At 56.1% G+C, this 12,505-nt stretch overlaps 1 protein-coding gene across 2 annotated transcripts in view; it reads right to left on the bottom strand.

Annotated features, from left to right (window-relative positions):
- TRABD2B (TraB domain containing 2B) overlaps positions 1 to 12,505 on the bottom strand; it is a 221,439-nt gene that overhangs the window by 13,690 nt on the left and 195,244 nt on the right. For both annotated transcript variants that reach the window (XM_005204874.5, XM_002686409.6), the window contains 2 exons: positions 4,480 to 4,570; positions 660 to 929 (listed from right to left, as the gene is read on the bottom strand). In XM_005204874.5, the coding sequence (XP_005204931.1) occupies positions 660 to 929; positions 4,480 to 4,570 (361 nt within the window). The remainder of the gene's footprint in view (positions 1 to 659; positions 930 to 4,479; positions 4,571 to 12,505) is intronic.

Here is a 12,505-nt window from a genome sequence, read left to right as displayed (position 1 = left end):
CCCCCAAGTGGAATCTAGGGAGACCACTCAGTGCTGGGCCTGCTGGTGGAGGTTGGAAGGCAGTGCCTTGGTTACAGCAGGAGCTGTGAGCACAGACAGGCCAAGGGAGTGCTGCAGGGAGACACGGGCAGAGGACAGAGAAGGACGATTGCAGCACCCGCCAGCCCTGAACAAGGATATCACAAATCCCTCAGCCCCTCCTCAGAAGGAGCCTACGGCCATCACCTGCCATCTCTCTGACCTGCTGCAGAGGTGTTGGCCGCTCAGACCATTCAGAAGGCTCACAGCCTTCTGATGTACCCAGCCTGTTCCATTTTCTCCTACTTTCACCTTCTGGCCCCTGGGACAAATGGAGTCTGCTGTGCACCCCAGGTGCCTCCAGGAAAGCTAAGGGCAAAGCAGAGTTTTGTCCACCGCACCTGAAGGGAGCTTCTATTCACTCACCTTTAACTGTGGGAAACTGACAAGTCAGGTGTGAGCATGCTCCACAAACCCTGCAGGATGAACAGGGGACGACCCTATTCCGATCGAGCACCCACCCGCCACGCTTCCTCAGAGCCTGCCTTGTGGATGACAGAGCGCGTCCGACCCTGGGTGGCTCTGAGGTAGGCTGGCCAGAGAGAGGCCCAGCTCCCGGCAGCCCCGCCCTCGCAGCTCACCTGTCCTCGATGCGCACCCAGAGGTCACTAAACTGCCGCGGCCGCTGGTGTTTGTTCTGCCGCTTGAGCCACTTTTTCTGCCGCCCAAACTCCTCCAGCTGGCTGAGGCTGTCGGGGAGCAGCAGGTGTGGGGACAGCGCTGGGTCCTCCTCCTCCGGTGGGGCGGTGGGGGGCGCCGAGGGGGCCGCGGGCACTGCAGCAGCTGGGGTCGCTGGGGCGGGGCTCGCCGAGGTCCCCGCGGGTGGAGGTGCAGGGCTCCCGGCGACAGGGCTGGAAAGGGGCAATGGCAGGTGAGGCATGCGCGTTGGAGCCTGTCACTCACGTGTGACAGGGCACACAACTCAGTGGGCGGGTTGTCATGGCAGGAGAAGGTGCCAGGGTGCCCTGCTGAGAGGCACCCAGAAAACCATTGCCTGGTGTGAAGACAGAGAGCTTTGATTCCTTCTTTCATTTATTGACTCAATGTGTGAAAGTGAAAATTGCTCAGTCGTGTCCAACTCTTTGTGACCCCATGGACTATACAGTCCATGGAATTCTCCAGGCCAGAATCCTGGAGCCGGGTAGCTTTTTCCTTCTCCAGGGGATCTTCCCAACCTAGGGATCGAAGCCAGGTCTCCTGCATTGCAGGCAGATTCTTTACCAGCTGAGCCACAAGGGAAGCCCAATATTGATTCAATGAATGTTTATTAAGCATCTACCCTGCACCAGGAGCTTTCTAGGCAGTGTCAGTCTATTTACCAAAATAGGCAAAGGCTTTGCCTTCTTCGCGCTAATATTCCAAAGCAGGAGACAGAGAGGAAAACGTGCATGATGTCAGACAGTGACAATTGCTGAGGAGACAAATAAAGCAGTCACGAGGGACCGAGTGGGCCATGGGGAGGGGGCTGGCAGGGAGGACAGTTTGGTCCCCGTTGGTGACATTTGAGCCCAGACTAGTAGGAGTGAGCCCTGAGTGGGTATCTGGTTCCGTATCTGATCTTGGTCAAGGTCTTGTTCATTCAGCAGCTCTGGCTGAGGGGCCTGAGGCGAGCTGCCTAAATGTAATGTGCTGCACCTCAGTCTCCTGCTCTGAAAAATGGGGATATTACAGCCAGTGCCTCATAGCTGCATCACGATGATTTTGTGAGTTAATAAAGGCAAAGCACTCAGAAATGGTGCCTGGCAAATAGCGGCTGAAACATTCTAGTAATTAACATCCTTAAATATGAAATATTCACATTGCTGCTGTGTCATTTGTCTAACACGCGTCTCCTGAGCACCTTTTCAGGGTAGGCAGGACAGCTTGGAGCAGGTTAGAGCTCAAGCTGTCCTGGGCTCTAACGTGGGTTCACTCCCCGGCTCTGCACTGTCCAGACTCTGTGGCTAAGGGCAGGGACACAAGAGTCCAAGCAGCTGCTGGCTATAAGCAGAAGTTAGTACTCCTCACTTCATAGGGTTGTCATGAGGATGAGAGAGATGAGGTCTTAACACAGTGCCCGGCACAGATCTGGCCTCTCTTTAATGTCACCCACAAGTGAATGGAGCTGGCTGCCGCAGGCACTGACGTGCAATTAAGCGTGTGGTGTGGAATCTATATTCCATACAGTGGAGCACAGACACCCTTTAGCCTGGAAACACCCTCCACTCCGCTCCCTTTTACTCTTTTCTCCCTGTGGTCTACATGGAATTCCTGCTGGGGACATCTGACCGTGGGGGATGTTGGGCATGGTCCCAAGAATTGTAAAGGCGAGGTGGTGCCCAAAGGAGTCTGTCCCCCAACTCCATTCCCGCATGCATGAAAGGGGTGAGGGATTTCTCTCTCCTTGAAGGACAGAAGGCCATCAGCTCAGCCTGTCCTACCCCAGCCCCCACAGCAACCCCAGATTCCCAGGGTCCAGGAGATGCCGCAGCTGCTGGGGAGATAATTCAAAACAGGCACACAAAAAGATGGATCCAGGAAGCACCTGTGGTCGATGATGGCTTTTATTGTTGGGGCCTCCTCGGCATCCCTGCCCCCTCACCCCACCCGCAGGATTTCAGCAGAGACTCAGGCTGAGAGCGGGCCAGGGTCCATGGGGGCATCCCCCCACTACTGCCTGGGCTCTGAGATGAATAAGAGCCGAGGCAGCATTGCTCAGCTGCCCTCACCCCTGCCCTGTTGGGACAGACACAATGAGCTTTGAGGTGAAGGTCCTTGGGGCCTGTGGGGAGGGGGAGCTTGAGGAGGGCCTTGTCCCTGAGGCTACCTTGGGTCCCTTACCCTTCAAGCACACGCCTACCCTTGACCCAGTACAGACTGATTTGTACTGGGCTCAAATAATCAGGAAGAGCAATCTGGTCAGGCTGACTCAGAAGATAGAAAGGGGAGGAGTCCAAGGTTTGTAAGTTCCTCCAGAAGTGTCATGGAGACAGGAGGGCATTGGCCTGGAGCTGGGAGACCAGATGTTCCAGGCTCCAGGCCCATCTTTGCAGAGTGAAGAGCAATGCTACAGTCATTTCCGAGCACCTCCCACCCCTGAGCCTCACCCCCAGCCCTTGAGGGAATACAGGTTGTGGTGAAGACCTCAGGAAGTCCCTAGAGCCAGACTCCCATTGAAAGGAGCTCTGTGTCCTTCTGTAAGTGGCTTCACCTCTCTGGGCCTCAGGTGCCTCAATTTTAAGGTGGGGATGCTCATCATTCCTGCCTCACGGGGTTGTCGTTAGGATTTGATAAGCTAAAAGCACTTAGAACCCAGTACACAGTGGGTAGTCAATAAACATTAGCAATGATTATTCAGGGCTTCCCAGATGGCACTAGTGGTAAAGAGCTGACCTGCCAATGCAGGAGACATAAGAGATGCGGGTTCTATCCCTGGGTCGGGAAGCTCCCCTGGAGGAGGGCATGGCAACCCACTCCAGTATTCTTGCCTGGAGAATCCCATGGACAGAGGAGCCTGGTTACAGTCCATTGGGTCTCAGAGAATCGGACACAACTGAAGCGACTTGGCACACACGCACACATGATTATTCAAGCTTCTTTTGGACTCTGGGTTCATCAGGGACAAGGGCCTAAATTGCTTGGTGAGGTGAGGAAGGCTCCTGCTCAGGTTGGCCTGGTTTGGGATTCTGTCATTGTCTTCCAGGGCCGCCCAGCATGTGCTGACGCCTCTCCATGCCCAGCCTGTTGCTGGCACTGGGGACCACAGGTAAACCCAGCTGGCCTCTTCCCTTCGTTGGCTTCCAGCTTAGAGGGAGAAAGGAAACCCCACAGGAGGAGAGGATGGCCTCTATCTGGCTCTTTGGGCTGAGTGAGTGTGCCCTGGCAGGAAAGTCAGGGGTGAGAGACCTGGCCAAGAGACAGCAACAAGCAGGTATGTCAGAGGAGGTGATGAAGACAAGGTTTGGGTGGGGCTGAGACTCAGGGAAGAGGCCTGGCCACTGCCTGTTGTTACTATGGCCCCATCTCGATTCAAGGCCTGGGCATGCACCAGGTCTTCTAGGCAGCAACCCAGAAGTCCTACAGGGTCCCTGCACCCCACCGATCACCAGTCTCTAAGTCTTGAACATCTCTCAAGACTTAGTGCTCTGCCCATTCCCACCTCCACTCTTCCCCGCCATCCTGACCTCCTGCCAGGATTACACACCAGCCTCCTCCCGGTCTCCCCACCTCCAGCCTAGCCCCTACTCTTGGGTGCCTGGTGAAGGCTGGTCCCTAGGAGGCCCCAGAGGGAGACTCTGCCCTCCAGGCCTGAGCAGGAAGGCAGGGTATGGCCCTCTGTGCAGCACGTGGTCAGGCATGGCCTTCTGGACCAGCAGCAGTGGGCCAGCCAGTCCCCCGCCCCCAGAGGCCCTGGCTGCTTACCTATGGATGGTCTGCCCTGCGGGCGTGTGCTCCACCTCCAGCCCTGCCTGCCGAAGGACATCGATGACTGTGTTGTTCCCCAGAAAGTGACCTGGAACACAAGAGACAAAGTGGGCTCAGCCACATACCAGGTCACCGGTGATTGGAGAGAGCCCCAGGCCGACGGCCTAGGCCAAAGCCAAGGGCCAGACTCCCTGAAAGGCAGTGTGGTGTAGCTGGAAGATGGGCCAGTGCCACCCTGCCTGGATCCAAACCCCGGCTCTGTTGCTCATCCGTTGTACCGCCCTGTGCCTCAGTTTTCCCATCTGTAAAGTGGTAACGATTGTACTAGCAGCCTCCAGTGTTGTTGTAAGGACTCCAGGAACACTGGTTGGCATGCAGTAAAGGCTCACTGTGTTTCCTGTTTCATCACTGTCCCCCACACCATCGAGCTGACCCCAGCTGTGGACTGTCCAGGCAGGGACAGCTTCCAGGAGTCACACAGGGACCAGCTCTGAGAAAACATCCTCCAATAGGCCTCAAGGGCCAACAGGTTTACGGCTCATCTTTGTCAGTTCCACCAGCAACTCAAGTCTCCCTCCTTAGCAGGGAGATGGAGGCGGGGTTCTGTGTGTGCATGTCTGTCTCCTCACTAGACTCCAAGAGGCAAGGACCACGTGGCCACTGCCCCACACATGCTCAGCACGCGTTGTCTGGATCTAAGACTTTGAAGATTCGTTTGTTCACCATCTATCCAATATTTATGGATCACACACTGTGACCCAGGCCCTGGGGTGGTCCCTGAAGACTCACTGAGGTGTAAGATTCTGGGGAAGGAGAAAGTAGTAGGATTCTGTGTGTTGGGAGACAGGCTTCCCAGGTGGCAATAGTGGAAAGGAACCCACCTCCCGGTGCAGGAGACGGCAGAGAGACGGGTTCAATCCCTGGGTCAGGAAGACTCCCTTAAGGAGGGCATGGCAACCCACTCCAGTATTCTTGCCTGGAGAATTCCATGGACAGAGGAGCCTGGTGGGCTACGGTCCATAAGGTCTCAAAGAGTTGGACATGACTGAGGCGACTTAGCACTCACTCGTGTGTTGGAAGGGGAGGGGGCTGGTCTCCATCTCACCTGCACCCCCTAACCATTCATCCGACAGACTTTTATGACACCCTTGCTATGACCAGCCCCGGAGCAGACCCTGAGAACACAGAAGTGAATCATTTGACCCACCGCCCCAGATGAGACCAGGTTTGGCCCTCGGGCGGGATGCAGGTTTGAGATCCGGGAATACGGTGGAGGCTCTCCCAGGTTCCAGTTAGGGAGGCCCCTCGAGAGGCCAGTCCCTGCTGGGAGTTGGCCCCTCCTCCGAGCTGGTCCTCAGTCTCCCCACTGTTCAATGTAGGCAGAGAGGTGGTGGCCCTGCAGCCTCCCAGCCTGAGTCCTGCCTGCAGCCCCTCACCCGTGGGCACTTCGCTCCTCTCCTGCTCATCATTCACCCCAGAACCTGAGGGGAAATTCTTGCACTCTCACTCTAATTGCCTGTGATGGATGGTGACAGGTGGGAAGCTGGGAGGTCAGCATGTTGACAGCCCCAGGGAGATCCAGGGAGCAAGCACAGGAGGTGGACAGGCTGCTGGGAAACGGAGGGAGGGAGGTTGGGACTGCATAGTAGCTGGATGGGGAAGTGGGGCGGTGAACCCAGAAGCACCCCCACCAGCCAGGCCTATATACCTCTGGGCTGGCTTCAAGATGCCCCAGCAAGCCCCCCACCTGACAGTCTCCCTCTCTGTGACCTGCCACAGTCCCTGACATCCCACCTCTGGGTCACTGTGAACCACAGGTCTGGGAATGACCTGTGTCTTTGATGGAACCCCCCACACTCACTCTGGGGCCCTGGGCAAGCCCCTTACACCTGGACACTCTCAGGGTCTCTGTGGACAGGGAGGGACTGGGCTGCACCACATGCTCCCCTGGCTGCCACGCTCACGGGGACTCCAGAGACCCTTATGAAATTGTGCTCTCCCTCCCTCCTCCTCTCCCTCCTCTTCTCTACTTATTCATTGCATTTATCTGACAAACACCGAGTGAGTGCATATCCAGAGCTGGATGGTGGTGAACAGGTAGGGACCTGTTCAAGGCACTCATGGTCTTGAGAATCAAGGTCTTTTGATCCAGGGTATGCATGATGCTAAGGGAAGCACAGGAGGTGGTGCGGGCACTCAGGAGGCCTCTAATTCAACCTGGGGGCAGGGCAGACTTCCTGGAGGAGGCATCGCTAGCTGAGGGATGGGATCAGAGTTAGCTAGGTGAGGATGAGAGTGGGGCAGCGGCAGGCAGGGGTAAGGGCATGTGCAAAGGCTAGGAGGTCAGTGAGGCTCATCTGACCCAGTGAGCCCTGACCCAGTGTTAGGGTGGAACACAGAGGATTCTGCCAAGGCTGTGAGTCTCCCCTATGTGATCCCAGGCAATCGGCTGCCACCTGCCTCAGTTTCCCTGTATGTCAGATGGGCCTGGGTCCCTGTGGCTGCCTTCTAAGGGAGGCTATAATAAAGTCCTAAGAGGCAGGAGGAGTGAACATCCTTTGGAAAAGCCCAGCGTGCACCTTTGAGCAAGGGACTGAGCCAGTCCTGGGCTGGGGCCACTGAGTTGACACCACCCTTGCCTGCCCCCACGCGTGATTGGGCTGGAGGGGCACCCGGTGCGGCAGCCTCCAGCGCATAGGCTGTAGGAACTCCCTACCCGCAGCTCTCAGAATCCACTCTTGGCAGCAAAGGCCATTCCTTCCCTGCGTCCATGGAGACCCATTAAAGACAGGGGCCTCTGGGCCCCGCAGTGGTCCACACAGAAGACGCCAAGAGCCACAGGGAAAACAGGGCACCCCAGGCTGCATCGGAGCAGGTGGCCGTGTGGCCGCTCTGAAAGGAGCATTCCTGGAGCTGATGGAGGGGGCATTCAGAGGGGCCCAAGCCTTGTGGGACACTGGCTGGGTCCTGAGCACTGCCTGGCAACATTTCAGTGTCTGGTCTGTGTCCTGTCTGCTCCCTCAGCCTCAGTAGCTCCAGACCCTTACTGTGCATGGTAAGACCCCAAACAGAAGACTTCAGATACTTTGAGAAGTAGGAAGCAATCAGCAATTTTTTTTTCGAATTCCTATAAGCCTTACGGGCCTTCATCTCCTTCCCTCCAGGGCGGGGGGTGTCTGCCCCCTGCAAGGGGCAGCTCCTGCAGGAGGCCCCCTCCTATGGGGTTCCTGCCCCAGGACTGTCCAGCGGAAGCCCTCACTTCTGACCCCGGGTTCCCATCGCCACTCCCTTCCTCGCCCTCTTTGAGGCTTGGTGTCGCAGGACACCACAGCACTGTTCTGTCCTGTTTTCTTCATAGCTCTCACTGCTTCCTCTCTGTCCCCTTAGTGGGTTCCTCTTTCCCTTGCCTGATAAACGTGGGTGCCCCTGTGAACGCCGTCCACGGCCTTCTTTTCTTCTCACTCTATTCACAATCCAGGGAACGTGAATCCATCCATTCATATGGTTTCAGTGACCACAGTGCTGTCACTGAGATGTCCCTGACCACAGCTGCTATTCAGGACCCGCTGTCCTAGCCCGGACCCATTTGTCCAGTGGCCTCCTGAGCATCTCCCACCCAACTTCCCCAGAGCCTCACTCTCCCCTCCTGGGTGTGTCTCAGCTGAGCTCTGCTACCCTTGTCAGATGGATGCATCTTTGCTCTTCCTTCTCTCTCCTCATCCTCATACCATCAGTCACCAGAGTTCCCCAAATCCCTCTGAACCATGCTCAACCCTGGCCCAGGTCACCACCAAATTCTGCCAGAATCACTGCATGTAGCATCCTCCCCACTCTCTCCAGTTCACTCTCTTCACCGCGGCTGGAATGAGCTCCCCACACCTCAGAGCTGCCTCTGTCAGAACGAGTTCCCAACAAGCCCCTGGAGTGGAGACCAAGAGCTTTGAGAAGGCGAGGGACCGTGCCTGATCTATCTCTGTCCCCAAGGCTAAGATCAAATCTGGCACATGGTGGTGGCTTCATGAATGTCTGCTGAATGAATGAATAACAGGATCTGTTAGTCCATATCCTTTCCATGATCTCATCTTATCTCCAGGAGACCTGAGCTCGAGGATCCCCTCCCCTTGTAACCCTGCCCCGACCCCTTGGTGATGCTCCCCACAGAGCCTGGGAGCTTGGCTCAGAACAGCCCCAGCCAGGTCCTGGGGCATGATGTCCCAGGGGTTGGCAGACAGGGTTTGGGCTTGCCTCCAAGGTCACAAATCCTGAAAAAGGCACCACACCCATTCTGGAACCTGCAGGGAAGGTGTGGAAAGTTTCCAAAGGGGCCCCTCGGTGTCGGAACTTAGCCTGCTCAGCTTGCCCAGGCTCCCGGGGTCTCCTGGCCACCGCTCAGCAGCTCCTTCCAGCACTGACAGCTGCTCTCTGGCCAGCTCTCTGCAGGAAGGCACATCCCATTTCATTTACTGAGGCTGCGTGAACCAGAAGAGGAGGGCGGAGAGGGAGTGGGACACACAGAGCCACTGAGGCAGAGTGAGGGAGAGGGACACACGGAGAGAGGCAGAGAAAGGAGAAACACTCAAGACAGACAGGGGAGGGGGAGAGCTCCAGAACACAAGGAGACAGAGAGGAGAAGAGATGAGGTGACAGGGGCTGGGATGCAGGCTACACCTGAGACCCAGAGACAACAGTAGGGAGAGAAGGAAAAGCAGAGATGCCATGACAGCAAGAAAGATATACAAAGAGGGAGAGAAGGGAGAAAGAGATGAGAAGCAAAGGAGAATCCAGCAATGAAAACAAAGGGCATGAAGGAGAGACTGACACTGAGGGCATCAGGGAAGGCTTCCTGGAGGAAGAGCCCTGGAAGGGGAGGATTCAAACAGATATACGGGCTTGGGCAGGAGGGACAGGCAAGAGAAGGAACAAGGGCCTGGAGGAGGATTATAGGTTTGACAAACGGTGGGCTGGCTTGGTGCGTATGTCCCCTGACCCCACAAGCCAGAGCGTCACTTAAAAGACATCATATACAGTCAGGGAAGGAGTTTGGCTCTGAATAGGCAGAGCTCCACAACATTTTAGTGCAGAGACAGTTTCCCCTTCTTCCAGGCATAAGCAGGCCTATGCCAGGGCACAAAGCTCAGTGAACGGAGCATAGGCTGGGCTGAGTCCCTATCCCGGGTTTCTCTGGTGGCTCAGTGGCAAAGAACCCTCCTGCCAATGAGGGGGAGACTCGGGTTTGATCCCTGGGTCAGGAAGATCCCCTGGAGAAGGAACTGGCAACTCACTCTAGCATTCTTGCCTGGAAGAGTCCCAGGGACAGAGGAGCCTGGTAGGCTACAGTCCATGGGGTTGCAAAGAGTGGGACAAGACTTAGTGACTAAACAACAAGTCCCTACCCATTAGCTGGGAAGTCTGACAGCTCCCATTAGTCCTCTGAGACGAAAGAAAGGGTAGGACAGAGCTAATAATCCTGTCCGGAGGTTAGGACAGACCACCTGGCTCAACAGTCAACCAGCTCTGTGATCTCAGACAGTTGCCTTCCCTTCTCTAAGTCTCAGTTTTCCTGCAAAGGAATCTCCCATGATAGAATCTTCATGATTCTATCTTGTGATTACTTGAACATAACCTCCTCCTCAGTGAGTCTCTTGGGCCACAATAATTTTCAAACATTAATTCATTTCACCTTTGCAGCAGCCTTTCCAGGTACCCCCAGTTTACAGATGAGGGAACTGGACCTCAGCGAGTAGACAAGGCCTGCTCAAGATCACACAGCCAGCAAAGGCAAAGCTTGGACTTCCATCCAGAGATGTCCTAGCTCGCTGCATGGGCTGTACACCCACTCTGAAGTGCCGGTGGCTACAAGGGATCCCGAGCTCATGTTTTGGGGGCAGGGCCTCATCAGAAACATGTGTCCCTTGCTGGGATCACCAGATCGGAGAGGAAAGTGTGTGAGTGTTCAGTGCAAAGAATATTCCAATTAACAGGGTAATTTTAAGACACTGTTGGGGGGCCCGGCGGAGGGGAGGAGGGGGAACCAGATGTTCCCACAAAGGCTCCAGAGTAACATGGGCTCCCCTCGGCCAGCACACGTTTTCTCTCCAGTGAGTCCAACGGGTTTCCAATTTTCTCTTCCTAGAAGAGGGAGTCCAAGCCCATATTTATGTTCTGTCTGAAATTAATGCAAGGGGAACTTTTAAGTGCTAATCTCGCTGCCAGGATCAGTTGCTGGGTATCAAGCAATGGCAGTGTTTGTTTTCCTGAGGAAGTGTGGCAGGAGGGCTAGACGGATGAACCTGGGGGTGGACGGACGATGAGGGATACCCTGGGGCTTCGAATCTCCGAAGGAGGGTCCACCTGAGAAACTGGCAGCGCTGAGCTTTCCTTCTCCAGCTCTACTGGCCAGGAAGGGCTGGACTGGGGCCTTGTCAGTTCTGTGAGGACGGAGATGATGTCTCCCTGCACCCAGTTTTGTGCCAGGAGCTGAGGCACACGGTCCCCACCCTGGAGGGCATCACAGTGCAGAGGGGAGACGGGCGCACAAACAATTGCAGGACAGAGTGAGCCAGGCGGCGGCGGAGGGGTGCCAGGGGCTACGGGGCTGAAGAGGAAGGGACAGGATGCAGCCTGGGGGAGGGGCCGGCCTCCTCCTTGGGCCCCCCTCTCGTCCCATGGTGAGGATGCAAGCCTGGGGTTTTCTGACGAACCTGTACCCTAAGGGCCTGAAGCCTCAGGGGTACCTCAAGGAAACCCTGTTCTCCTAGAATGCACCCCAGGAGAGCACCCTGTTGGCCAACACGTGGGCAGGGACACTTCCTGAGCTTCACTGTCTCTTGGAGCTGAGACTGGCCATGGGGGTCTCTCTCCAGGGTCCCTGCTGGGTCCTCAGGTGCCACCAAGCACTTCTGCCCTTGGATAGCCCTGCACTCCCCTGGAGGGAGTCCTGTTCCTGGGGGCTCTGGGCTTTGAAATAATACTGATGAGGCAAGAGCTCATGTGTGCTGAGTGATGGCACTGCACCATGTTTTGAGACACACACGTGCTGCCCAGTGATGCCAGGCTCCTCTTAGATGGACTCTGAGGGTCAAGAGAAGCCAAGTACCTGGTCTATCCAGGCTCCTTCCTGTGAGGAGAGGCACTGGGCTCCTCATGCAGGCAGTCTGAGTCTGAAGCCCAGACACTCTCTTCTCTTCCTGCCTTCCCCACATGTCCAGCAGGAGTGCTGAGCCCGAAGCTGACATTTGGGCCCCCTGGCTCACAGACAGAGCTCCAGCCTAGTCCAGAGTACAGGGTTGGCTCCAGTTAGGGACGAGCTAGCAGATGGGATGTTCGAACTGGCTGGATGCTCTGGGCTGAAACAGGAAGGGTGACTCTGGCCAAGGACTGCAGCCCAAAGCAAGCGTGCCAGCTGCCAGATGTGTATATGGTGGGGCGGCAGGGCCCTTTGAAACACCGTTGGAAATTCTGAAACACTTCTGGATGCTGTGTGGCCTCACGTTCCAAGGTGGAGTATGGCAGGTGATCGGCGTTTGCCCGGGAGAGGAGAAAAGTGGCTGGGTGTGTGCTGTTTGCTGGGCCCCTTGTTTCCAAGGTCTCCAGGGCCCTGCGTGAGCTGTGTGTGCTCTTCTGTGCTTGGCTATGAGCGCTGAGGGGTTTTGTTCTGGAGGCACCCAAGTGGACAACCAGTGGGGGAAGGAGGTGGGTATGGGCCTTGTCCTGAGGACTGTGGGGATGAACTGGAAGAGGAACTGGAAGGCAGCTGAACCTGCATCAGGGAAATTTCAACCAGCCAGTTCTCACCTCCTCCAGGAAGCCTTCTCTGACTTACCTTCCCTCCTAGAAGAGTAGATGACAAATGTGCTAAGCATGAACAGAGTTGTATTAGGAAATCCTGTGGGACTGGGGGAATCCCAAAGAGGAGGTCCAGGCAGGAGAAGGGAAGGGCATTCTCAGGTGAACAGAGTAGCAGCTAAATGACTTTTTGGTGGAGACTGCCTGTCAGGAAGAACGGCCTAGTCATTGTTGACCA

Source organism: Bos taurus, chromosome 3 (genome assembly GCF_002263795.3).
Source record: "Bos taurus isolate L1 Dominette 01449 registration number 42190680 breed Hereford chromosome 3, ARS-UCD2.0, whole genome shotgun sequence".
NCBI lineage: Eukaryota > Metazoa > Chordata > Mammalia > Artiodactyla > Bovidae > Bos > Bos taurus.
The sequence above is the reverse complement of the archived record's forward strand: the minus strand, read 5'-3'. Positions and strand labels throughout refer to the sequence as shown.